Here is a 24,315-nt window from a genome sequence, read left to right on the forward strand (position 1 = left end):
ACAATTGCAACCCACCTACCGGTACCAACGTTTATGATCGTTGGCGTGGAAATAAATAAAGGTTTGAGCTGCCGAGGCTTGGTTGGGACGAAAAACACAGAAAAAACGCACGACAATGACACTCAACAATGCCACCGACATATGCCACTGTCCAGCTAAGCCTGGCAATGAGGCGGTGCTGCAACCGACGGAGAAGCCCGATCCACCCCGGAAAAAATCCGAATATTTTCGCACCGATCCCACATCACCGCTCCTTCATTATTTGGATTCGCGCCGAACCGAATCCGTTCAACGTCAAAGCTTTAAAAAAAAAAACGATGATCAAAGATGTATGGCGGGAACTGATGGGGAAAGGGTTGACAAAATTTAAGACTTCGTTTCAGTTCATGTTTTTCATGTCGAAGAGATGGACCTCGCCTATACTCGATTTTCTTAATTTTCTTTTATAGTTTTCCTACCCGAGAAATTCTATTTTAAAATGTTCTCCTTTGCGTCAATGACAAGGAATCGAACCATTGTCAACTGCGTCACACGACGCATCTTATAGGCCTACCATTGAGCCAACTAAATTTATACTTAACTCGGTAATATCGAGAAGTACATACTATCTAAAATAAATCTTCATAAACAATACGATGATGAGGATTTCTCCATTTCAGCTCTATAATTGGCTTTTAGATTTATTTTGCTTCCCCGATTAATAGAGAGATAGATTATAATAGATTATAAATGAGCACTGGATGTTCCGGAACAGACATCAGTACGGGTTTTTTCTTCTATCGGAACGGTGTGAACCGCACCGTAATAAAAACGGCGCGGTTTTTTCGTACCGGGGGCGGAGGGTATGCGGGGCGGAGCCGGAGTCGTGAAAAAGTGCTACGTTGCCAGGCTTAATTGTAGCACTAAGGATCTTATGTCCTCATGCTTCAAATCCAAAAAAGTACAAACCGTGTCTTTGGTATTCTGCTCGTATTAGCTGCTATTGTATTTCAAATTTCAGGTAGTAGTAGTTTCTAATTCTTTTGCATTCGAACTACACCCCACCTATTGATGTAAAGTTACGTGGTATAAAAAGGCGGAGATATAAGATTACAACGCTGTATGTATGAGACCGCCATTCAAGTTTTCCCTATATAATAAGTTGCCTGCAACGTTCATGTTCTTGCTCTGAGTCAATATTGAGTAAAGGCGAAAGTTAACCTATATTGTATATCCGTCCGAGAATACAGTGGATAAGGACCGAAGCTGACCCGTACGAAACTTTTAGCTAGTTCTATACTAGAAATAGCTACGAAGTTAGGGGTATATAGCTAGGAATTTTCAGGTCAAAAATTTTAAATTCCACATTGGGAATTTTAGAGTAGTTTTAGCTTTGATTTTCTAGCTAGATTTCTTAGATTGAAGGTAGCTTGAAATTTTCTCGCTACCATACCAATTGATGAAAAGCTGATATTGAAGCTGATGAAGAAAATAATTAAGTATGGACTAACATTTTTTCCGCGATTATGACTAATGAAGAATTGTGCAAGCGACATGGCGTCACCTTTGCCGACATAACAACCCTATACACTGTTTTAAAAGAGCCCAACAATATCGAATCAGTTCACTCGTCTTTATAGCTTAAAAACACTAACACAATTTCCTGATGATATAGCTAGTAACAATTTGTGTTGTCCTCTGCATTAGGTGTAGATAAAAATTCATTTTATTATGGAACATGTTCTCTTTTCAATTGATTTAAGATCTGATAACATTTAATAAAAACAATCCGGGACTATATAGATATTGCATTGTTTTGTTGATAATTTGTATTTTAATTAAGATAGATTAAACTATTGATAGATTAAACTTTTACCAACGGTAGACGACATAGTCGTCTACATTTGGACAAAGTTTCAAATTTTTCTAATGATACGCTGATTTTTGCCGATTTTTTATTAAATGTTGATTTTTCTTCTGACGTCGCGTGGAGCGTATGCTGCCCTGGGGGAAGAATAGAAGAGGGAAAACCGCCAGACCCCTTTGTTCTCCCCTATTCTCTTCCCTCTATTCTTCCCCCGGGCTAGGTTTCTTCCCCCCGCCACGAAAGATTGATCGGAATTGTCTTTTTAAAAAATCGGGAAAAATCAGAGTTTCATTAAAAACATTTGAAACTTTGTTAAAATGTAGACGACTATGTCGTCTACCGTTGGTAAAAGTTTCAAGTTAAAATTCATTAATTTCAATCTTTTTTGATTTTTTAACCAGCATAGAAACACTCGACGTGTTTCCAAACTTTGTGAGGGTACGCTGTATATCAATGAATTAACCAAGGCGGGACTCGAACCCGCAATTTTCGGATATCAACCATATTTTTAGAAGTCCGACGCCTTATCCATTAGGCCACATGGTCTATTCACTTATCAACAATTAACGCGTCTGAATCCAATCGAAACGTTAAAATTGAAACAAATACAAATCTTTTGTAATATAGAACTCTACATGCGAGTTTGCAGTGTCGTTTTACTGGTTTTTGCATTAAGCACCGGTATTGACCTAGAAATGAAGGACATAATAACCGTCACCGTTGTTCACTTGGCCCCTTCCTACTTTCCTGCGGAAGCATCTAGAGCACAGCCACACCTTAACTGGATTTAGGAAAGAAAAGTAAAATGAGGAAGACGTACGTAATTCTACTAGTTCCTCTTTCTATAATGCGGAAGACCAAGATAATGTTTAAGGGTTTCCAACCTTGCTGGAAGGCACAGAACCGCGCACCACACCAAAAGGAACGAAACTGTTTTGCATAAAAGCTCCAACATGTCGCAAACGAAATCAATCCACTCTTCTCCCTCTTCGGCGCCCCAACAATTTTAAAGCGAATCGACATGAAGACCTCAGTAAGTCAATTATAATCAACTATATCGCATCTCCTAGAACGATTAACAGATGGAATTATTTGCAACATTTCCCAAAGGTTGTCGTCGTCGTCTTGATGGCCTGTGCCGCCGTCTCTGCCCAGATCCCTGCCGATTGGAACTGCAATCCATTCCTTTACTACCCATTCACCGCACAACCAGCGCCCGTTCAAGAAACGGCCGAAGTAGCCGCCGCCCGTGCCGCTCACTTGGCAGCCCACACTTCCGCCGGAGGATCCAGCAGGGTGGTCGCCGTTCAACCTGTTCCTGTTGATTGGGGACAACCGGCAGGTGCCGTTTTGGACACTCCCGAAGTTTGGGCCGCCAAAGTTGAACATTACCGCGCCCACTCGGCCGCCGCCGCTGCCAACGGAGTCGTCTCGACTCTTGCGCCTCTTCCGGTGGTCAGTTGGGGAGTCCCTCAGCCCGTCCAAGACACTCCCGAAGTAGCAGCTGCTCGTGCCGCCCACTTGGCAGCCCACGCCACCGCCCGCGGTAAAAGATCCGTCCAGCAGCAGGACACACCCGAAGTGATGGCCGCCACCCTCGAGCATTACCGGGCCTACAACGCCGCCGCTGCAGCCAACGGAATCATGGCCTTCCTGCCCGCCAGATACGCCAACATGCCATTCGGTATGCCCCAACAGGTCCAGGAGACTCCCGAAGTGGCGGCAGCTCGTCGTGCTCATTTGGCAGCTCACGCTCACGCCGCCGCCCAAGTAGCGAAAGTGGTGGCTCTCGTTCAGCCGCTTCCATCAGCAGTGGTCGTTGCCAATCAGCAACTCGCCAACTCTGTTGCTGCTGCTACAAATGGAGTCATTGCGACTCTGCCTAATATCCTTCCTTTGGCAAACTGGAATGCTCCCCCTCATCCCGTCCAGGACACCCCCAAAGTTCATGCCGCTAAAATGGCCTTTTTCCGCGCATTTCACGAAGCCACCGTTCGGTCTGGTTAAATTTACCATTACTATCCATATATAACCAAAAAACACTCACTTTTAATTACTTCAATCAAACTAACATACCTGATGATCATCAATGCCATTTTTTTTTAAATAGCTTTTCCACATGAACATCCCATGTGATGTCATATTACATCCTCTTATTTAGCCATATTATATCTCAAGAAATATAAATAATTTTGTTGTCAACATACTTTTATCGTTTTCCCATTTTTTCTTACGAATTCGTCTTTATGAATAACGTAGGAATACAACGTATTGTATTTGCTCATTTTCGTTTGATACAATTGCTTTGGTAACCCAATTTAGACTTAACATGCACACTACTATGTTTAAACTTCGGTATAGTATTCTCACAAATTCTTCGTGCGCATGCAGATTATCCAAAACGTGCGCACTTGTACCGCCGTTATATAATAACACTAGAACAAGGATATTACTTAATGTATACTACGAAGTGTTAAATATTGTAACTATTTACAATAACTACAAATCCTGTACAAATCAGCGACATTTTTCCTAAATTAACTTTATGTTTATACCTGCGAAGATAAACCAAGAGAAGCTGTCGCGTAACCGCGTAACCATAAAATTCGATTCTGCCACAAGACACTTGCTTCGTCAGGAGACAGCAGTAGTGTGTTGAAATTATTACCGTGTTATTACACACGGCGGCGTTGCATAAAACCTGTTCCTAATTTCCACGGCAATAATAGCCACCATTTAGATTCTGTTTTATGTCTGGCTTTAGTGGACGAGACGTATTGCTGCAATTGGCTCGCATAATGTTTTGTAATAAAACAACGCGGGAAAGACAAGCAGCCGAAGCAGCCTATAGTTAGTAGTGAAATAAACGTTAGATTAAAATCACCAGACGTATTTATCAAACGTATAAAACTACTAGCCTACTATATATCCGTATTACCATACTACCGCATTCTACTTATTATATGTAGATACATAAATGTTCGACGCAAACGCAACTGTGCAATAAAAGGCGGCGCGCTTCAACATATAATGGCATCGTATAAACGAACCATCTCCAGCTAAAGCAATATACGTTTGCGATAAAATAATGTGACACAATACGACGACGAAGGGAATGGGCGATTTGCTTAATCAACGTTAATCGAGTATAAAAGAAATACTCCATCGCAGTAGGTAGCCGTTACAGGATTTTCCCCGCCCAACTCCAGTCATGAGGATTTTACTCATTTCCTTCATTTTGTCGTCTGCTGGGATTGTCTTCGGTCAAGTAAAATCAATGCGCGAGAGGATTACTAATTTTAATGAGTCTATTGTTCAATTGAGTGTTGATTTCATCCCAATGTAGGATTTACCCACTTTAGTGCCGGTTGACCCCTTCGATCCAAATGGAGACGCCGCTCGACTATTCGACGCCATCGACGGATGGGGAACCGACGAGGATAAGATCGTCAGCGTCCTTTGCTATCGAGTTGCATCCCAACGTGACGCAATCACGACTATTTACAACAGTCAACATGGTGTAATAAAGATTGAAAATTTTAATTAAATAGCATCAGCATCGCTTATTAGCCTGAACTTGACTTGAATATATTTTTTTATGATTTTTAAATCAGAGTTTAGCTGACGATCTCAAGTCTGATTTGTCCGGAAGCTTTCAGACTCTAGCGATCATGCTCACGCACAGTATGGTCAAATTTTTGTCCATCGAATTGTACGAGACAATGGCTCGGTCAGGAACGGACGAGACTTCGCTAACTGAAATCGTTATGAGTCGGTCTAATGCGGAGCTGGCGGAAGTCAGATCGTTTTACGTCGATTGTAAGTATCATCAGCCGACTAAAACTTAAGTGCTTTATTGGTGGTCTTAATGCCCACAAATTTGTACTGGAAATGTCTAGACTGGTTGTTTTGTTCCATTTATTTGTAGTTTATGGCCATTCGCTTGTGTCAGATATCGAGAGCGATACATGCTGCGCCTATCAACAGCTTATTATTCAAATGGCAGAGGTATGTTGAAACTGATTAGTAATAAATGTAATAAACCGTATCCCACTTCTGACATTATTGTAGGGGCAAAGGGACGAAAGCAACGTAGTGAACATGACATTAGTTCAAGAAGATGTTGTGGCTTTGTACGAAGCAGGTACATTCGCTAACAAATTATTATTTCACTAATATGTAGCTCTTTGTTACTAATTCAAGAAAATGTTTGGTTACTGTAATTAGGCCCGGCGATAGAAGAAACCGACGAGGTTGTTTACGTCAACATTTTTTCCCTGCGCAACTTTGTCCACCTCAACGAAGTCGCCATTCTTTACGAGGCCACTTACGAAACTTCACTTACCACCGTTGTGACAACCGAGTTCACCGGAAAGGAAATTGCAAATGCGCTCGTCTCCATTTGTAAGATTAACTTTTCCAACCTAAGAAATATTTTATGAAATGTACAAAAATTTGCTTTTACAATAAGTGCAATATAGTCGAGACAAGGCCAGGTACTTTTCTGAGAAATTTCACGCATCTATTGCGGGGGCAGGAACCGCCGACCGCGATCTGATGCGACTCACAGTCAGTCGCTGCGAGACCGATCTCGGAAACATTAAAAGTGCTTACCAGACCGTTTATGGTGAATCACTCAGTAACGCTGTATCTGTGAGTATATATTTTTTATAAATTGGCAATGCAATATTTTCAAAATTATTATTTAGCCTAATAAATTTTTTTATATCAATTAATTCGTCTGTTTGTGACAACAGAAAGATACGTCTGGGTCCTACCGCACAGCTTTACTGGCCTTGATAGGCTAAAAGACACGCCCGCGCCCATGGCCAAATTATTTGTCCCAAGGAAATTGGTTTCACTTCGCTTGATCCCTTGATGTAGTTAACTTTATGGCAATATCCCTTGTTTTAGAAAGGCATAAGTATATCCATTCCTCATAACCTGTACTGCACCTAGTTATGTGGGTTGGAATCGTCCAAGTACAGAGAAAAATAAAACGAAAAAACAAAATTAATCATCCTTTAATTGCCTCGTGAAATACCGGTAATGAACTCAAGAAATAATTTAAAAAAATTGCTTTCACCGTATGGTTTTTTATCACACGTCTCATTCAAAAATTAGTCGCAGGAACATATCTTGATAGCGAATTAGCGATTCAACTTACAGTCATTTTCTCATTGAAAAGAACTCGTAAAAAGTAAAGAATGGCCAAAAAATGGTTATCACAAGTTTATATGTCATCATGTTCGTAATCTAGTAACATCTAAAAGGCAGATAACTACGTATACACTTATACAGCACTACGCTGCACTACCCTATGCATGCAAAGATCGATACGCAAAAAGACACACCAGAGTAACGACACTGATATAAGCGTTCGTGATTATGGAGCTGGCAGCGTTGACACCGAAAAGAGGAACGTCCAAGTCTGGAGCGTAAGCAATAGCCTTGTGCAAATCAGCAGCCGAGCAGCAGAATGTGTAACCTTTGGAAATTTCGGTTAACTCTGGAAGGGCTGCCTTCACCCAAGGAATCTGATCACACACGTCGGGGCAGATGATGTCTTCCGATTTCACCGGGTTCACATAAGGACTGTTGATGCCAATAACTGCGGTAGCAGTATTCGAGATGGGCTCATGAATAAGTTTCCAGTAGTATTTCGGTGCCGGGATTAAGCCGTTGTTATTTCTGTCAAAGGCCAAATAAATGGGTTTTGGAACGCCTTTGATGTCGGCCAAAGTCATGACGGAAAATGTTCCAGTGTAAATCGTCAAATCCACTTGGCGAGCAAAGGCCTCGTTGCGGATACCTTCCTCCAGTAATCTACCACGTTCAAAATCAATGATTGATTCATTTGAAATAATATTAAATGAGGACTATTCCGCGATCGCAAATTACCTCCAATTTCCACCGTTGAAGGTCTGGAATTGTGGCGCCGCATTCATAAAGTAGAAGCTAGCGCGTTGACTGTCGGCATCGATGAAATCTCCATTGGGAGCCAAATGCCCCCGCGACAAAAAGTATTGCGTTTTCGGCTTGATGTAAAAGGTAGCCAATTCTCTGGATCCCAAAATTTGAGCCAGCGTCTCGGTTTGGTTGACTTGGGTGTACAGCTGGTTGACGTTCAGTCCGGGGTAATAAACGTCTTGGCTGAAGGTCGGCCGCTGACTTTTCCTATCGCCAGCGTTGGCTGAGCGGCCGTACACGGTGTTGTTGGAGTAGTAATTCAGAGCCAAGTCCTTATCGTGGCACATGTCGTAAAGCGAGATGAATTGATCGCCAAATTGATATCCGGTTTTAATCAAAGCGCCCTGCCCGTTTGCGCACGATCTCGGCTTCTCTACCAAAATTTCACTATTTACTTTCTTGCAACCTAGGGCAGCGTAGGGCAATTCCGTTCCATTGGTGAGTAGCAGATTTGAATTGGAATTGCAAGTCATCGGATTCTGCGCCAAATTGGTTGCTTTCATAACGTTCCCGGTGCCGAAACAGCTGACGGTCACTCTCTGACCTTCTGTTAGGCTGATGACTCTGGCGGTGCCCTGCATCACAGGCATTACAATTTTCAGATTTTCATCTACTATGTGAGGAGGATAAGTAGGGGAACTTGTGTCCAGGTTGAATTGGCACCCTGTCAACGCAATAAAATAAAATGGTCAATCGTTTGATTTGACTTCAAAAGGCATTAAATATCTCATCTAAACTCACCTGCATTTTGTTGAGAATAGACGGGACGAACGCTCACCTGTGCCGATAAGAAAAGGAAGGCGAATTTCAAAGCAAAATCCATTTTCCTGCACCGGGGTGTAATTTATAATTCAACGGTCTTCAAAGATTTTGTCCCTTTTTGTCTCTAAAGAATCTGTTGTGGAAATGTTGACTCGCGCTTCATTTTTATTGCGTTTTATTTTGAGTCCAAGATAAAACGTTATCGCTTATTTTATCTATCTTAGTCCGCCGTGACCACATTGATAGAATTTCGAAGAGAGTTGTTTGCTTTGCACAGGTAGGATTGCACAAGTTCAATGGCGGGATCCAACAAACATTCACTATGCATGGAGTTATCATGCTGGGCGAGCGCAAACACATCAAAGGCAAGGATCATTTTGAAAGCCATTTTTATCAATGCGTTACCAAAGAAAAGTGAACTGAAAATTCCTTTTTTCATTGTTAAGTCAAAGTTTTTTTGTTTTTTTTTGTTTTTTTTTGTTTTTTTTTCCGGCGCGGTAACATAGTCAATATTTGTGATGAAATTTGGAAATGTCATTATTGGAGGACTATTAAGGAATAATATAGCTTGCACTCTCAGCTTAAGTTTGCCAAAATAATTGAACTGAAAAGTAAGTCTTAGCCAATTTATATTTTAAATAGTAAAACTTCCACTAATAAATACTTTGAAATTGTATAACATGGATAGCAAAAAGTCAATAAAGTTGAAGCGATAAAAACAATTGGAAGCTCCAAAAGGGAAGAATGATAAATAATGAAATCGACCCACGGACGACTAGATAACCCCACGACTCATAAATCAAATTGACTGAGGGGGGATCAAGGACGCATTGAGATTCAGTTTGTGAGTTACAATCTTGCCTGTGACGTCCTGTATCAGCACAGAAGGCTGAATGACATCTTTCACGTCAAACAAGCTTAAACAATAGCGATGAATTTTGGTTGGATTTTTGGTAAAATCCCAGTATTTGACGAGGCGATCGTCCTCTGTGTGAAGCTCGATGAGGCGAAGTCCATTTGGAACCTTTACTTCTAGTCCAATGATTTGGACAGGGCCCTTGTCTTCCAGCTGACGACATTCTCCGAACCAACTGTTGGTTTAAAAAAAAAATAAAAATAAAAATAAACATGATTTTAGTATCATACAAAAACCAGATAGCATATCGTTATTTACGGATGGCCGGAGAGCAAAACAGCAGCCGATCGGTGGAAGTAGGCCTTTCCGTCTCGATCCCATTCTTTATATTCCTTATCGTTCCCCATTGACCGAAACCCAAAACTGACGGACGTGACTTTTGTTGGAGGTCGAGCACGAACGGAAATTTCTTGGCCACCACAGCAGGTTCTCCCCGTCGTTTCAACTGCGATATCAATGGATATAGAAAATAATTTTTTAGAATCTAGAATTGGATGACGGCGATAGTATACCTTTTTGTTGACGCCTGGGTTGAGGATTTCCAACGGTAAAGAAGAGATCGAGCTCTTCAAACCCTCTAGCCATAACTCCAAAATCTGAGTGGACTAGATCAAACACATGTCCCATTTCGTGCAGAGCTGCTCCTAGTGTCGTTGCATAACAGCCCCCTAAAGTTCCCCTATCATCAAAAGATGCAGAATATATTGGGGTTTATTTCAATTAATTAATCTACCATTATCAATCAGTTATTTACCTGAAACCACTGTCATCCAAAAGGGATGAGTCTATAGGAATGGGTTTTGTTAGACAAGATACTACACTGCTTACATCAGGAGCCCAGCTGTGTAAGCCTGATGAGCCAACCATTGCCAAATGCCCCCTTCCGCAGGCGACATAACCTTTGATTTCATTTGATTCCCTGAAATACTCGGTGCAACTAAGGAATGCTAAAACTTTGACCCCTTGAGCAAATATTCCTTTACCTAAGAGTTCCCTTGCAGTCATGCTCCAAATACCCTCACTTGTGCAGGAGAAAAATTCTTCCTTGCTGTGTTGACTATAAAACACCTCACAGACTTCCTTCTCGTCTTGTGTAGAGATACTAAATGTCTTCCTTCCTAGACCTAACTCATAGAGCCTTTCAGAGACCAAACATTGCAATAGTTTAACACCTGTTAGAATTCTTTTGCAAGCTGACTCTGCTGAATTTGAACATGGTTTGACAGATTGAAATTCTCCCAACTCTCCCCTGGGCACAATATAGAGAAGCTTTAAAACTTTATCACATAGACTTGACTTCCTTTCCAGAGTTAAACTACACTGCCCTAAATGTAGATCATTATCATAAATAATATGGAGAAAATTGAGGCCTAATTTCAATTCGATAATGCACTTGAATCGACCTTCTTGGACGTTAAACTCAAACACCTCACTTGCTATTGAAACGGAGATTTTACTATTCAACAAGGCTTTACAACAATTTTCCTGGCAAGTTACTATCCCTTTCAAAAAGATAACTGAATGTTCAAAGGTTTCTCTAGAACCAACATCATCTAAACTAATGTCGACCGAGTGCATCGACATTTTACTAAAATCCCGAATAACGTGAAATCAACCGTTAAAACTGGCTGTCAGACTGCTGTCACGGAAAAGCAGACAAATGTTTACTTCGTACATCCGTACTAGTATTAAGGCCACCAAGGTTATTCTTGACAAGCCATGCAGCGACATCTATTTTTTTAATTTTCAATAATATGAAAAAGTGAATAATGAAAGTAATTCAGAGTCGTATGTAAAAATTCTGAAATATATATTTCCTTTAATGGCTTCTGTTATAAGTAAAGCAAAAATTATGAGGTTACTCTATGAAAAGTAAATGATGTTAGAAGTAAAAGGTTTGGCCTTCATGTTTTAATGCCCCAATCAGCTGATAAGTTTCTCTCGACTGAACTGACAACTAGTCACAATAACAAAAAACAACGTCTGTTGTGTTTTGTATCTCTTTGGCTTATTCTGCGAGGACGGAATAATGGCACGAGTGGTGAAGAAAGCCGTTTACGGAACGTTACCAAGCAGTGTTCGAGTGCAGCAACCTTCACAAAGAGATTCTAGCAGAATTAATCCTGTGCAAAACAATATCAATTTGGATAGGGAAGATTCACAGTCAGAAAGCAGCTCTTCGTCTGGTAACAGTTCGGTCGAGTGCAGTCCAAGGCGAAGGGACGAATTCTTACGTTATGAAGATAGTGACGAAGAGGAAACGTATCCTACTTCTAGCAAAATCTCACACAGTTTTGTCGATCTGGTATCACAGCGCTCCCTGGGGCATGGTCACCCTGCCAGTGTTAATTGGGAATATGGAACAAGACATTTACTTACAAATGGAAATTTCAGGTTAATTTTTTTCATTATTAGCACAATAAGATCATCAATACTCATTTGAGTGTTAATTTTAGGGAACATCAAATTCAGCTGGGCGAGATGAACAAAATCTTCTGCTCTCAGTGGCTTAACGGGCACCAGATTGTCTTTGGTTCAAAATGCAATAGGGTAAATCAATCATTCAAATAATTACTAATCCATTTAAATATTTTCAATAATTTTCCTGTGCCCCACTTGATTTCCAGTTATCGGTGTATGACCTCAATAAGAAGGAATTGTTTTCCATACCACTTTTGAGAAGCCTGCAGAACAGACAACCTGAAAGTCAATGTGGTATCCATGCGTTGGCTATCAACCCTTCCCAGACTGTTCTGGCCACAGGCGCAGAAAACACTAATGACATCGCCTTTTATTCGTTACCGACTTTTGATCCGCTCGCCATCGGAGAGGTATCTATTCATTCCTTTCTCTTTAGAAACACCCTGCGGGGTGTTTTTATTTACATATGGAGCACACTTACCATTTTGGTGCTAAATTGTGAACTTTTAGGGTGCGCACAGTGACTGGATGTTCGACCTTAAATGGCTGGATGACTGTTTCCTCGTTTCGGGCTCGAGAGACACGAAGATGGCCTTGTGGAAGCTGGAGGATGTGTATCATCCAACAGTGATTAATTTCAAAGCTCTGGCCGTCAAACGTTGCAAAACGGCAGAAAAAGTGCGGGCGTTGGCTTTCAATAAAAGGGACGTAGAAATCGCCGCTCTTAGTCTTAACGGCTACATTCATTTGTGGAAGGCTGATACTTTCAAACAAGTAAGTCTCCGTTTAATTAATTCCTATCGGAAAACTTGTAATATAACTTTGCAAATTTTTAGACGGGGTCACAAAAACTACACTACGGAATGGAGAACGTCTGTCTTGGATACCAAGAAGAGCGCAACCTGTACGCTGTCGGTTCCCGCTCTCACACGACCATATTGGACGCTCGCAGTCTTCAGCAAATCCAAAATAAAAATATAGCTTCTCTTTATCCTACTTGTGGTAACTTTCTCGAATTTTCAAACCTATCCTAATGTCATGTTACTAATATCGTGTTAAACTAGGCATCCGATCCGTCAGTTTTCGTGGGGACATTTTGACAATTGGGACGGGAACTGGATCGATCCTGTTCTACGATTTGCGGACTTCTAAGTACATGCTTTATAAAGATACGACTAGAGAAATTGTCTTTAAAACGAATACCGGCTGGGTGGTACGTATCATATCAATCTGTACCATTTACTTGGACTAGTATAACAGATTTGTTGTTATCTATTCTGTGTTACGATGTAGGCAGCAGACGACTCCCCCCAGGTCATGGCACGTTACACACCTGCCATTTACACTCACTGCTACGATGGAAGTGGAACTAGGCTCTTTGCAGCTGGCGGACCATTGGCGGTTGAACGCCGAGGCAACTATGCAGCCGTCTGGAGTTGATTTCGAAATAAATGCCAAAACCGTGCCGTCGAGATCTCTTTACAAAATCATCTCACACAACACACGCGCCAGTCGATTTATTATTATTACCTTTCATTCTGTCTTGTTAACTCTATTCTCTTTTTTCTCTTTTCTTTCATCCTATACTATTGAAGAATTTAGGGGAAAATTTTAGTACAATAACAGAGAACGTTGTTATATTGACATTAACTTATGAATTATCAAATTGTTGATTTGGTGAAAATAAAGCTGCTAACAAAGTGACGTATACGTTGCTTTTTTATCATCTTTTTATTGCCAATGATAGCCACAGATTTAGTCTGTCACCTTCCTCGCCGCAATTTTCAACGGCCCAGAGTTTACTCCGATGCTGTGGGTTAGCTGTCAAAAATTTCTTCAAAACTTGAAAAGAAAGGATGCGCAAGTCATTTGCGGCTCATGTAACAGTAAAATTTCCACGTTACCTGATTCGAGAGAAACAGAAATAGGTTGACTGAAACCAACATCTTGACCAGGAAAGTGTACATTTACTAGATCGTCTATCATTGCAGTTCCCCATCCTTGTTTTCTGTAAGCCTTGGAGATGAAAACACCATCCAAAATTGGCATTTCAAATGGGGGACCTCCATCTTCTTGTAAACCTTAATTTAGCAAAGAACACAGAAAAAGATATGAATAACAGCAGAGATTGGGATGATGAAGGAATAACAAATGAAAGAAACCTTTAAGTCTGACGATATAGAATCCAATTGATTCTTGATTTATTAAAAGCAACTTAACAAGGGTTTGCTTTTTTGGAGGGCATTTGTACAAAGTCTCCCTTTGAGAAATATCTGGTGGTTCATCAGACTTATGAAATGCAATGAGACTTTGGAGCTTTCTCCAGTCTTCTTCCGTTCTACACTATCAACATCACATAGGGGGTAAGCAAAAATGTAATAATGAAATGTGAATATGATTAAATGAAAACAAAAAAAAATTACATATCTATTTAGGCAAATAATCAAAACTCTCTTTGTTTTTGGTATTGGCCTAATCAGAGACTATGTACATCTCTAGAATCATGTCAACGTTTATATTGACATTACCTACCTGGACCCATCCATTGTCCTGCTTCACATCTGTAGTCATATTCTATGGATCTCTCGTGCGATCGGGACCAATTATTCAATTAATTAACAATGAAAACTTACAGCCAAATTTTATGTTGCAAAACGAATATAGCTGACAAAAAAAAACAACAAAAATCAGATTAGAACTGACGATTTGACGGATAAAATCTTGACTTCTAAACAATAACAAAACAAAAGCAGACTACATTGTCAATAAGCCAGTTGCCGAACTGTTATGCTGATATCGAAGCGGAAGCGCAAAATAATAAAATTATGATTATTGTCCATTGATCGTCACCTTGTCTCTTGTTCGAATCTCCAAATGAAATCGAAGGTTTAAAAAATTATTTCCTTGCGCTTCGTTTAATTTTTGATTCGAGATTTAAAAATTTCGACAATTTTCACTGATTTCACATATAAATTTGGCTGAAATATGCTGAGATGTTTTACTAAATAACGAGCAACCTGAGCCCCGTTCGAATCCGGGGAACTTTGGTCTAGCGTAAATTCGAACTCTTTTGGTATTCGCATTTCTGTAGCTTAATCATCTGCCCGTATTAGATTTTATCGTGGGAAATCTGCCCAGTGACTAACTTACTTGAAGATTTCGTCATCACTACGATGCTATAGACATCTGGTGGTGATGCTGGTTGTTGCGTCATGGTCAGGGACATCACAGATTGCGTCATCACGGCGACGCTATAGACATCTGGTGGTGATTTGCATGTTTGGGCATGTCTGGGCATGAATAAGCTCCTCCCCCAAAATGTTCGTGACATTATCCGTGACATTATCCGTGACAGACACAGGCTCCTCCCCCAAAAGCTTGCTGTTTTATTATATATGGATTCCATCGCTCCACATGTATAGATAGGCCCGTTTCAAAATTTTAATAGATCAACAATTCTAACGTTTGATACACAAGAGTACAAGACATTGATGAAAAGAAATTCAAAAGGAAATGTGACAGTCTGATTCCAGACAAAGAAAATTTACACGAGCTTCTCTATTTACCCTTTTCAGGTTTACACAGTCTGTTCATAGTTGACAATATGTCAGCTAGTGAACAGGATCAGACATAGGACTTTTTCAAGCAGGACCGTCTTACACGCAACAAAACCCTATAATCAAAAGGACAGCTACCAAAAATAGACACAAATACGTGTGAATTGGAGTGGCGTGCCTGATCGAGACAGCGGGGTTTCTTCGGTCTTTAAATGGGATTTTTGGTCTGCTTCTGTAATTTGTATTCAATGACCTTTATGGAAAATCGCCACGAAGAATCCGTAGAAGCCCAGACGGCTTTAAAGCACGTGCTTATCTGTTGCGCACTTTTTCTTTTAGTTAAAGGTTACGAACTCAACGTCGTCCTACTCCGTGAACACCGACACACGTGTATAATATCACGTTTGGCAGTAAGTCGAACGTCCGTAATAAACAAAAATCCCCCACCCCCACATACCGGTCTGCGTGTTTTGAAAGTTAAAAAAAAAATGAAAATGTGATCTTTGTTCTTCTCCTTTTCGAAAACATCTTCAGGTTGGCAGATCCTCAGTTTAACGCTGGACCCCTCCCTACCTTGCCGCTCCGAAATCGTTCCTCTCTAGCTGACTCTACCTTTTTTCCTCAAGCGATCTATTAGGTGATGACCAATTCAATATGTTTGATATTGCCCAGTTTATAATCAACTAATTTTCTTACAGATTTCAGTACTCGAATTTGAGTTCAGTTTTTCCTGGAAAGATGGCGTTCGTGACGAGTAAAGTGCGCTTGCATTTGCTTTGTGCATCGGTAGAGCTTCTAATAAGCTTACTACTTTCTTCAATGACCGTTGCCACTTGTCTTGGCGACGGCAAGCAGCAATGGGATTCCAAAAGTGTTTGGGACTCGACGACCCCAACCTCCTTGGCTGCGGAAATGAATGTCACTCGACAAATATTAGTCAGCCCAAGGAAACCTCAACATTTGGATGAAATGGTGACCGCCCGTCGGCAAATCGATGGACCTAACGACGGCATCGCAACGGAGAAACAACCGAATTTGAATTTTGCATCGAGTATATTTTACTGCCAACAAGCAACTAAACGCAAATTATACAAAATTCGTCTTTTCATTTTTTTTAATCAGGGAAAATGATCGGCTTGGCGAATTTGACCAGTAATGCTTCACTGATGGAATCCAATAAAAAACCAATCGGTAAGAATAAAAATTTTACACAAATTTAATTATTCACTAATTCCACTGATTTTTTTCTTTAATGCGACCGGAAAGTAGCTTTGCCAAACATGATGCTAGGAACAGATCCATCGAAAAAGTCTCATATCATTTTTAGCGCCTACACCGAGCATCCGACTCCGAAGAATTCGAGCGTCACCTACACCAAGACGAATGCAACCGATGGCAATCCGGTGGATGCGCCCAGCGGAGTGTACACGGCTCTAAAGCCAGGCCTGTACGGTTTCATCTTTCATGCATTGACCAACGATTTGAACCATGTTTTACCCACCGTCGAGTTGCGAGTCAACGGCGTCGCTGCAGCCACAGCCGCTGCTTTTAACGGCGGCACTTATAAGGCTCTCACACTGATCGCTGGCGCTAGACTGAACCGAGGCGATCACGTCTCCGTCTTCGTCGTTGACGGTCCGCTCTTTCATATTAAAAAAGGCAGCAAACACCGAGCTTCATTCGCGGGAACACTCATGATCTAATTTGAAATTGATAACCGTTCATTGGGTTTTTCGAAAATAAAATTTCCATTCATCTTAATACTCGTCGTCCAGACCAGTCGTACCAGTCTGAATAGTTTCAAGTGTAAATTTTAACTTGAATTTTTGTTTTAAATCAACCAAAAGGAGAATAATGGATGAGGGACAACAAGAGGGTTCTTGTTCAGGTAATTAAGTTTGACTGAAATATCAATAACACTCCGGTTGCCCAGTCCACATCAGCAGGGAAACTAAATCATCATTCTGTTGACCTACCTCAAAAATGTTAAAATACGTTGCTTCCCCAATGTTTTTACGCTTTCTTTTTCTACCTGAAGAAATTAAGGTCACTGAAAAAAGGGCATCGATGATTGGCGGATGCGATAAAAACTAACTTCTCTTCTTCTCCTATATCGATCCTGACCTTTCTCCTTTTTTTTTCTTTCCTTTGTCGCTGGCATAAGGCGGAGATGGCATCAACCAGTGACCGAGTGGCCTAGCAACAACTCACACGTTATAGAGTATGAGTCAAAGTGCTTTTTAGCGACATTTTAAAGTGCTAAGACAGATTTATTGGGCTTCTTTAGAAAAGGAAGGAAAAAGAATTATCGTTCAAATGTATCCGACACTGTTCACGCTCTGGGCCTGAGACGCGAATTTCAAGTTCCAAATTTAAGGATTAATTCCGCCTTGAATTCCGCGTCAATTGCAGCGCTGGCCGTACGCTTTTGTTTAGTTTCTGTTATTTTTAGAGTTCTTTATTTGGTAAATCAAATAAGATTCCCAAGTGAAATGTGTGCAACATAGACTACGCGTAGCCTAAAGGATACATAATCCCTTGGAAGTTTCAACGAGGATTTTAGACTAATTACTATGGAGCGCAAGCGGACAGTTGCTAACGTCCTACTGACCTTGTCCTTTTTCCTGCTGCCGTCACGTTGCTGTTGCGACGCGGATGTAGAGCGACAAGTCAAGGAAATTCAAAACAACCAAACTACTGCCGGAATAATCTTACCTGCCAAGTCGAGGGAAATGTCAGGTTATTATATTGGCATCAGAAAAATAATATCAACATCATCTCCTATCACCTCTGTATATAGGAAATGGCAATCCGTCTAAAAAGTTGAAATCTGATGAGTGGATGAGCGACAATTATTACATCGGTACAGTATTTCGGTATGAGAGTACAATTAATTCGCATTAACCCAATAAAGCAATATGACTTTTGGTTTTAGGGACGATATTAGGGACGGCACTGGAAATCGAATCGTCCACCAACAAATCCTTATATGGAGATAAAAAAACTTACGGGATTATCTCCAATGTTTACACCAAACTGGCGCTTAAGGAAGATTCCAAAGTCACGCCCCAATACAGTAATACCGACGACTATCAGAATGTGGTGGATTTAACTACTGGGGTCTTTATCACCACGACCGGTGGTCCGTATCTGATCAATTTCCGGGGCGTCAACATCAGAAGCCGTTCTATGATCAAAAATTCCGGGACTTCGATCGCTCTACTCATCATCAACGGAATCGTTCGAGCCACATCGTACAGCGATCCCGGTGAGCGGAACATCGGCACCATTTCGGCCGTCGTGAATCTTCATCGCGGCGATCGGGTCCACATTTTCGTTTCGGGGGCGGGGCCTTTTTTCAATAATACCACTGACGACTATGATAATTATTACACTCAATTCTCTGGCGTCCCACTAAAATTAAATAAATAATCGAGTATTTCTTTTTCAGGGTTTTCAGTTCATGGCAATGATTTTATTTTTCCTATTTCATGCAAAGTAGTACACTTTGCACGCCTTCTTTTAAACGTGGATATTTTTTCAATAATAATACAGACCTGAAAAGCTTTGGCCGAAGAAACTTATTTGGATTCAAACGAAGAGCAGATTTGATAAAGAAAAAAAACTTGCGATTCGGTAAGCTTTTTATCGTGAATTGGCTATACAGGCCTACGTAGGTATTATACATCTTTGAAGAGACTCGAAGCCAAACAAAATAGGAAAAGTCACAGTTCACATATCGGTCCAGTTTTCCAGTGTCATGCAACAAAGAGAGAGGCAAATGCACCGTTGCCTTTGTCATGTTTTGTTTTTATAGGTAAATATAAGCGACCCAACTAGTCGGAACTGCGTCGGGTTTCCTTGAAGTATTATAGACGCGAACTTTGTGTTTCCCACTTGGTTGTTCTTTTTTTACCTTACCTGCGCTGGTTTTTTACCTTACCTGGGCGATATTATGACTATATATGGCTTCGGCATCAGCAGCGCTCTACAGCAGGCTACTCCGGGCGCTACGACACGGATCATTGGCACCTGGTTGGGTATGAAACTAAAAAAGTAACATGTGTTGTAATTGTTATTACAGCATCCCAACACGCAGTTTAGTGCAAACCCCGTAAAACAGGAGATTCATTCGGTTAGATTTCCACCGCGGGCATCAATTCAATTGTTAAATAATTATTTGATTTCAGATAAAGACTTGATTAATCGATTATCGATTTGAAAAAATTCATTGTTGATTCGATTAGAAGAAAGTGAATGCCAGTGAATCAAACATATCTGGCTCTTTTTCTCATGCAGCGCTCAACAAAGGAAGAAGCCCTATTATATAATGTCTGTATTGTTCGACTAGCATATCGATCGCGTGGCAATACTCGAGCTTGACCAGTTTGATTCCAACACTTATCTTTTTGTTAGGCTTCAAACCATTGCTATGTTTACCTTAAATGTGGCTGAAAAGCGCATCACAGGATTCTCAGCTAAAGAATGTAAACGGCTACCATCGAAATGCCGACATAACTATATAGGAGTGATGACTTATTGCAGTTGTCAGATTGCCAGATTGTTTAATATTCGGATTAATGTAGGGTCGACTACAAAACAATACACCTAGGGGGTACACACACAGGGAATTGAAGAAGCGGACAGGGCGGAAATAATAATGCGCATGAAAGAGAATGACTCTGTCATCACAGCAGTCATAAAATGAAACACTGGGCTTTTAAATTGTCATTCCAATATGCAATAATCATATTATTTATTGCACCGTCGTCAAAGTAAATCTAAACGTTAAAGGGGAAGTTTGCGAGTCGAGCGGATTGATCGAGCGGAGTAGATCGGTTTCGTTTCATTCGGAGGAAGTTTCGGTTTTGATGGAAGTGACGGCCGAACTGGAGTCGCCGTTTCGGCCTCGGACCGGTTTGCGTTCGTCGACCATGATGCACAGCCAAGGGTAGAGCTCCTTGAGGCACTCGCGGTACTTTGGATGAGACAAGGCGTAGATGACCGGGTTGTAGAGGGCCGACGTCTTGGCGCAAATGATGGGCAGCTCGGACATGAGCGGCGTGACGAACGACGCATCGTACCACGTACCCACCATGGCGATGGTCGTGAACGGAGCCCAGGCGAAGATCCACAGCAGAATGTTGACGACGGCCACTTTGGCGGCCCGGATCTCGGCCGAAACGGCCAACTCCTGATCCTTGTTGATGCTCCTGAGCGAAGTGACTTTCATCTTCTTGGCCTGACCCCGCAGCTCCTCTTCGTGGTTGAAAACGGCCTTGACGATGAAGAAATAACAGCCGACGATGACGATGATGGGGCCGGCGAACTGGAAGAAACACGACGCCAGGATGTAGCTCTTGTGGTTCATTGTGGTCGTGTAAGAGTCGAACGAACACCTTTCGATCGATGAAAAAAACTTTTATAAAAAAAAATCCGCCAGCGAGTGCGATGGAATCAACTTATTACGTTCCGAGCATTCCGTCCAGGGCGTAGAGACCCCAGCCGACGAGCGGCGCCAGGGCCCAGCCGAATGCCCACAACCAGTTGAATAGAATAAGCAGAGATACTTTGGCGTAAGTCAGAGGCTTGCCACTGAATCCCTTGACGATGACGTTGTAACGATCCCAGCTAATGACTATTTTGAACAAATGTGTATTTACAATTGAAATTCTTTTGTATTTTAGATTGAATACTTATAAATTGAACTTACTGGTTAACGTTGTAATTTGGCTGTATCCAAAAAACGCTCCTGTCATATTTAATAGAACGAAAATTAAGCAAAAATTCGTGATTAAATAAAATTGGAATTACCGCAGAATGAGTGGATCTGACACCCAATGTGACCAAACTGCCAAGGTCCTCCCAGGAAGAAATTGTAGACGGATTCCGGAATCAGACTGAGCATCAGCATGAGATCAGAGACGGCCAAATTGATGACTAGCATGTTAGCTGGGGTACGAAGACATTTAAAGTGGCTGAAAATCTTCAAGACCATCACATTGCCACAGATCGCCATGCTACCTGCAAATTGTCATTATTAGTTGATAGGAATCATAATAATAGGAACATCAATTTGAATTTGATCACGTATATACCCATGACAAGATAGTAGAGACCAAAGAAGTAAGCCCATAGCGGATGGACGGCCTTTTGGGTCTCCCAGTGGGGATGGAGAAGAGGCTTGACGTAATCGGGAGCGAATACGGAGACGGTGAATGAGTCTGGCACGCTCCACGGGTCGAAAGATTTTTGGCCCTGGGTGAAGGCGGCAGGCACCAGCGTTTCATTGATCGCCAATGATGACATGTCGATGGCCTCAAATTTACCCGGCAGCAAACAGCAGCGCTCGCGCTCGATCCGCTCTTCTCGAAAGTCAACGGACTGTCAAAATCGCAACTTCAGACTGCGGTAGGATATTTGTTGTTGTTGTTGTTTTTTTTTGTTTTTTTTTTTTTGTTTAAAGCACCGGAGAGATATTCAAAATGATGGTGTGTATCGAACAGAGGTTTCTGCTCGTCTCCAATGCTCGCCGCTCCATGTCCGCCATCTCCCTTTATATACTGTACGTATTTAGCAGAGCATTCCACTAATTAACAGCCGCGAGATCAAGGTTTAGATTGTTAGCGCATAATTGGATTGCAGAGCGGTTACAATCAGGTTGTGATATGTGTGGACGCATAAAGCTTTGTCAGTTTTCTTTTGCTTCTTGATGGTCAACCCACTCGTGTTCTGCAGGGAATCCCAAGGTTATATACATAAAACCAACACGGCTCTGTTCCCGCCCGTTTTAAACGAAACTGAAAGACAAGGACGGTCCTTCGTCCGCATGTTACACTTCGTGACGATGTTGAGCTTCCCTTGGTTACTTATTATCAACAACGACAAAGAAAAGCCGAATATTGTTGTTTTCCAAAAAGATTGCAATAGCCTATACCAGCCAGGTAGATACAATTACAGGAGTGGACGTAAACGCACTTAATGAGATCAATTATAGATGGCAATCATGGCGTCAGCTGATGAACTTTTACTAACAAATGAGAAAAAAGAAAGGAAAATTCTAGTTTATCGCGAGTTTGAAATAAAAGAGTCTGGAGGCGACTGGAGGTTTGGCCATCTTTATGAAAAGGAAAATTGGGCTGGACGAGGTTTCTCATACTTTGTCTTGTTTTCACTTAAAGAGCGGAAGGTAATTCGAACTCCGGCAGGCAGCGACAGCAACACACTCATCATCGACCCAGGTCTGCATTTCTATGATTTTCCCCCTACCAAATGAGAAAATTTAGCCATGACATTTTTTTCTGGTCAAATGTCTGAATTTTCTCGTTTTTTTATTTAAGAAAATATTTCTGAAATTTCTTATTATTCTGGATTAATGGGCTGTTTTCCAAATTTTCCGTACGAATGAACCAACGTAAAAGAATAAATTATGCCCATCGGCAGTGTCACATTTGTCCGCATTTGTCACAATTTCTTCGAGAATAACCTCTCAGGCATTACATAAGCAGGCAAACGTTTGAATTCCATTTTTGCCTTTATTGTTCGCATTTGCTTTCCATACATGCTTTTCTATAAATCCTCCAGTCCTCCACCCATCTTATTAAACGGTTGACAACTGACTTACTTGCGGGTGTTTTTGTTCTCAGCTTGGACAAAGCAATCCCTGCAATCCAGTTACGCGTAGGGAGTGTTAACAGATATTGGTGGTCAATGGGGCGTGCGGTAAACCCAATTGGGATGATCTTTCGTGGCTTCCCTCGATCGCATTTGACATTCTATTGCGGCGGCGTCCTGTTGTCGCAATCTAAGCCTTTAAAGGGGCGGAGGAAATTGGCAAGAGCCTTCAGTCAATTTTGTGCTCATTAGTGGATTGGAAACTCGAACTGGTGACAATTTGGAAGATGGATAAAAACGGAAACTCATCATTTAGAATTAGGAATCCAGTAAGGTAAGGTGGATAGACGAAATTTCCTTCTCATTTTTTTCATAAAGGAATAATAAATTAATACCGTAGTGAGATCACTAATGATTATTTTCTAATTATTAATCTATTTCTATTTCTATTTAGCTACGCGGTTATCTTGTGAATCTTTTTCTCAAAGAGTTTTGGAATTAATTGCTTTCTTTACAGCATAGTAGTGAGCCATTTTAAAAATAAATATCATTTTTCATGCATAGATTCTTGGTTAAACGTTATATAGTGCTAGCATAAATTTCCCACTTGCTTTGTCAGAAAAGATGATCTAGCATTTTTGCAAAGAACGAAATTTTTTCACGCTAAACCTTTAGAACTTCGAATAGAACTTAGAACCGTTAATTCTAGTATAAATTAACCGTTTGCTCCTATTTACGCTTGCATCGGGATAATTATTTTTTAAAGAAAAAATTAATTAAAGCCCAAATTTTGATACAAACGTTAGTGTATGAATAATTTATTGTCCCATTGAAATAGGAAAAGATAGCAATATAGCATACAGTATTGGCAGCAATCATGCTCATTTCACTATTTTTTCACGTGTATTAAGAGTAGCTTTGTCTACATCTAAATTGAATTTTTCGTTAGCGCGCGCTGAAAATGAAACGAAGGGAGAGATTCTCTAGATAGCTGTAGACAAACCTACGTAAACAAAACGGTAAAAAAGCACCAGTGAGATAAAATTGCACCCTGCACGACTGTATACTTAAATAAATTAGTAAACATTCGCTCGGTTTTAATTGTTCTTAGTTGTTTGATATTGATACAAACAAAAATAATTTTATATAGCAAAGGCGAAGAACTGTCAAACCAAAAGAAAATTGAACGCTCTACGTACAAAATTAAAATGACACAAGAGGCTCATCTT

At 40.9% G+C, this 24,315-nt stretch overlaps 8 protein-coding genes and 1 non-coding gene across 12 annotated transcripts; 4 read left to right on the top strand and 5 right to left on the bottom strand.

Annotated features, from left to right (window-relative positions):
- Nucleotides 1-2,305: 2,305 nt before the first annotated feature.
- Nucleotides 2,306-2,392, bottom strand: Trnar-ucu. Its single transcript is given in 2 exon segments — nucleotides 2,306-2,341; nucleotides 2,356-2,392. It is a non-coding gene; the product is annotated as a tRNA-Arg (tRNA).
- Nucleotides 2,393-2,809: 417 nt separating this feature from the next.
- On the top strand, nucleotides 2,810-4,052 carry LOC124312640 (cuticle protein 18.7-like). The gene is made up of 2 exons (XM_046777127.1): nucleotides 2,810-2,879; nucleotides 2,957-4,052. Exons 1-2 carry the CDS (start codon nucleotides 2,868-2,870, stop codon nucleotides 3,851-3,853), a joined length of 909 nt encoding a protein of 302 aa, XP_046633083.1. The 5' UTR covers nucleotides 2,810-2,867; the 3' UTR covers nucleotides 3,854-4,052.
- Nucleotides 4,053-5,018: 966 nt separating this feature from the next.
- On the top strand, nucleotides 5,019-6,859 carry LOC124312016 (annexin A4-like). Its single transcript, XM_046776404.1, has 8 exons — nucleotides 5,019-5,114; nucleotides 5,193-5,366; nucleotides 5,461-5,665; nucleotides 5,775-5,854; nucleotides 5,918-5,990; nucleotides 6,074-6,250; nucleotides 6,318-6,499; nucleotides 6,604-6,859. The coding sequence occupies exons 1-8, from the start codon at nucleotides 5,058-5,060 to the stop codon at nucleotides 6,652-6,654; spliced, it is 999 nt and encodes a 332-aa protein (XP_046632360.1). The 5' UTR covers nucleotides 5,019-5,057; the 3' UTR covers nucleotides 6,655-6,859.
- A 204-nt stretch (nucleotides 6,860-7,063) lies between these two features.
- Nucleotides 7,064-8,733, bottom strand: LOC124312015. The gene is made up of 3 exons (XM_046776403.1): nucleotides 8,558-8,733; nucleotides 7,748-8,480; nucleotides 7,064-7,672 (listed from the first exon to the last, which is right to left on the bottom strand). The coding sequence occupies exons 1-3, from the start codon at nucleotides 8,637-8,639 to the stop codon at nucleotides 7,165-7,167; spliced, it is 1,323 nt and encodes a 440-aa protein (XP_046632359.1). The 5' UTR covers nucleotides 8,640-8,733; the 3' UTR covers nucleotides 7,064-7,164.
- A 457-nt stretch (nucleotides 8,734-9,190) lies between these two features.
- LOC124312013 (putative zinc metalloproteinase C607.06c) lies at nucleotides 9,191-11,205 on the bottom strand. 2 transcript variants are annotated; one of them, XM_046776400.1, is made up of 5 exons: nucleotides 10,478-10,565; nucleotides 10,249-10,413; nucleotides 10,007-10,173; nucleotides 9,753-9,939; nucleotides 9,191-9,669 (listed from the first exon to the last, which is right to left on the bottom strand). In XM_046776400.1, exons 2-5 carry the CDS (start codon nucleotides 10,359-10,361, stop codon nucleotides 9,378-9,380), a joined length of 759 nt encoding a protein of 252 aa, XP_046632356.1. In that variant the 5' UTR covers nucleotides 10,362-10,413; nucleotides 10,478-10,565; the 3' UTR covers nucleotides 9,191-9,377. The 2 variants fall into 2 exon arrangements, with proteins under 2 accessions (XP_046632356.1, XP_046632355.1); XM_046776399.1 differs by having other exon boundaries at nucleotides 10,249-11,205.
- A 117-nt stretch (nucleotides 11,206-11,322) lies between these two features.
- LOC124312014 (DDB1- and CUL4-associated factor 12 homolog) lies at nucleotides 11,323-13,619 on the top strand. The gene is made up of 7 exons (XM_046776402.1): nucleotides 11,323-11,888; nucleotides 11,951-12,044; nucleotides 12,122-12,325; nucleotides 12,426-12,689; nucleotides 12,752-12,917; nucleotides 12,980-13,128; nucleotides 13,209-13,619. Exons 1-7 carry the CDS (start codon nucleotides 11,524-11,526, stop codon nucleotides 13,353-13,355), a joined length of 1,389 nt encoding a protein of 462 aa, XP_046632358.1. The 5' UTR covers nucleotides 11,323-11,523; the 3' UTR covers nucleotides 13,356-13,619.
- Nucleotides 13,536-14,691, bottom strand: LOC124312017 (protein FAM169B-like). 3 transcript variants are annotated; one of them, XM_046776406.1, is made up of 4 exons: nucleotides 14,448-14,691; nucleotides 14,078-14,253; nucleotides 13,820-13,996; nucleotides 13,536-13,757 (listed from the first exon to the last, which is right to left on the bottom strand). In XM_046776406.1, the coding sequence occupies exons 1-4, from the start codon at nucleotides 14,459-14,461 to the stop codon at nucleotides 13,639-13,641; spliced, it is 486 nt and encodes a 161-aa protein (XP_046632362.1). In that variant the 5' UTR covers nucleotides 14,462-14,691; the 3' UTR covers nucleotides 13,536-13,638. The 3 variants fall into 3 exon arrangements, with proteins under 3 accessions (XP_046632362.1, XP_046632363.1, XP_046632361.1); XM_046776407.1 differs by having other exon boundaries at nucleotides 14,444-14,691; XM_046776405.1 differs by having other exon boundaries at nucleotides 14,078-14,258; nucleotides 14,448-14,689.
- A 1,193-nt stretch (nucleotides 14,692-15,884) lies between these two features.
- Nucleotides 15,885-17,181, top strand: LOC124352606. The gene is made up of 4 exons (XM_046802140.1): nucleotides 15,885-16,109; nucleotides 16,171-16,523; nucleotides 16,595-16,663; nucleotides 16,742-17,181. The coding sequence occupies exons 2-4, from the start codon at nucleotides 16,211-16,213 to the stop codon at nucleotides 17,173-17,175; spliced, it is 816 nt and encodes a 271-aa protein (XP_046658096.1). The 5' UTR covers nucleotides 15,885-16,109; nucleotides 16,171-16,210; the 3' UTR covers nucleotides 17,176-17,181.
- Nucleotides 17,182-19,793: 2,612 nt separating this feature from the next.
- LOC124352579 (compound eye opsin BCRH1-like) lies at nucleotides 19,794-22,000 on the bottom strand. Its single transcript, XM_046802118.1, has 5 exons — nucleotides 21,571-22,000; nucleotides 21,287-21,496; nucleotides 21,186-21,224; nucleotides 20,942-21,110; nucleotides 19,794-20,871 (listed from the first exon to the last, which is right to left on the bottom strand). The coding sequence occupies exons 1-5, from the start codon at nucleotides 21,779-21,781 to the stop codon at nucleotides 20,319-20,321; spliced, it is 1,182 nt and encodes a 393-aa protein (XP_046658074.1). The 5' UTR covers nucleotides 21,782-22,000; the 3' UTR covers nucleotides 19,794-20,318.
- Between the last annotated feature and the right edge of the window lie 2,315 nt (nucleotides 22,001-24,315).

This window comes from Daphnia pulicaria, chromosome 8, assembly GCF_021234035.1.
Source record: "Daphnia pulicaria isolate SC F1-1A chromosome 8, SC_F0-13Bv2, whole genome shotgun sequence".
NCBI lineage: Eukaryota > Metazoa > Arthropoda > Branchiopoda > Diplostraca > Daphniidae > Daphnia > Daphnia pulicaria.

Excerpts from the sequence above, each read along its gene's own strand:
- LOC124312016 (XM_046776404.1), top strand. The coding sequence starts at position 5,058 with ATGAGGATTTTACTCATTTCCTTCATTTTGTCGTCTGCTGGGATTGTC. Across the intron at positions 5,367-5,460 it reads TTTACAACAGTCAACATGGT|AGTTTAGCTGACGATCTCAA; the intron begins GTAATAAAGATT and ends TTTTTAAATCAG. Across the intron at positions 6,500-6,603 it reads CACTCAGTAACGCTGTATCT|AAAGATACGTCTGGGTCCTA; the intron begins GTGAGTATATAT and ends TTGTGACAACAG.
- LOC124312015 (XM_046776403.1), bottom strand. The coding sequence starts at position 8,639 with ATGGATTTTGCTTTGAAATTCGCCTTCCTTTTCTTATCGGCACAGGTG. Across the intron at positions 8,481-8,557 it reads CTATTCTCAACAAAATGCAG|GGTGCCAATTCAACCTGGAC; the intron begins GTGAGTTTAGAT and ends TTGCGTTGACAG. Across the intron at positions 7,673-7,747 it reads TTCAACGGTGGAAATTGGAG|ATTACTGGAGGAAGGTATCC; the intron begins GTAATTTGCGAT and ends TGAACGTGGTAG.
- LOC124312013 (XM_046776399.1), bottom strand. The coding sequence starts at position 11,078 with ATGTCGATGCACTCGGTCGACATTAGTTTAGATGATGTTGGTTCTAGA. Across the intron at positions 10,174-10,248 it reads TTGGATGACAGTGGTTTCAG|GGGAACTTTAGGGGGCTGTT; the intron begins GTAAATAACTGA and ends TTTTGATGATAG. Across the intron at positions 9,670-9,752 it reads GTTTTGCTCTCCGGCCATCC|TTGGTTCGGAGAATGTCGTC; the intron begins GTAAATAACGAT and ends TTAAACCAACAG.
- LOC124312014 (XM_046776402.1), top strand. The coding sequence starts at position 11,524 with ATGGCACGAGTGGTGAAGAAAGCCGTTTACGGAACGTTACCAAGCAGT. Across the intron at positions 12,045-12,121 it reads TTGGTTCAAAATGCAATAGG|TTATCGGTGTATGACCTCAA; the intron begins GTAAATCAATCA and ends CTTGATTTCCAG. Across the intron at positions 12,918-12,979 it reads TTCTCTTTATCCTACTTGTG|GCATCCGATCCGTCAGTTTT; the intron begins GTAACTTTCTCG and ends GTGTTAAACTAG.
- LOC124312017 (XM_046776405.1), bottom strand. The coding sequence starts at position 14,486 with ATGACTACAGATGTGAAGCAGGACAATGGATGGGTCCAG. Across the intron at positions 13,997-14,077 it reads CTATATCGTCAGACTTAAAG|GTTTACAAGAAGATGGAGGT; the intron begins GTTTCTTTCATT and ends TGCTAAATTAAG. Across the intron at positions 13,758-13,819 it reads TTCTGTTTCTCTCGAATCAG|TTTTGAAGAAATTTTTGACA; the intron begins GTAACGTGGAAA and ends TTTCTTTTCAAG.
- LOC124352606 (XM_046802140.1), top strand. The coding sequence starts at position 16,211 with ATGGCGTTCGTGACGAGTAAAGTGCGCTTGCATTTGCTTTGTGCATCG. Across the intron at positions 16,524-16,594 it reads GAATTTGAATTTTGCATCGA|GGAAAATGATCGGCTTGGCG; the intron begins GTATATTTTACT and ends TTTTTTAATCAG. Across the intron at positions 16,664-16,741 it reads ATCCAATAAAAAACCAATCG|CTTTGCCAAACATGATGCTA; the intron begins GTAAGAATAAAA and ends ACCGGAAAGTAG.
- LOC124352579 (XM_046802118.1), bottom strand. The coding sequence starts at position 21,781 with ATGTCATCATTGGCGATCAATGAAACGCTGGTGCCTGCCGCCTTCACC. Across the intron at positions 21,497-21,570 it reads TCTCTACTATCTTGTCATGG|GTAGCATGGCGATCTGTGGC; the intron begins GTATATACGTGA and ends GACAATTTGCAG. Across the intron at positions 20,872-20,941 it reads CTGGACGGAATGCTCGGAAC|GTGTTCGTTCGACTCTTACA; the intron begins GTAATAAGTTGA and ends ATCGATCGAAAG.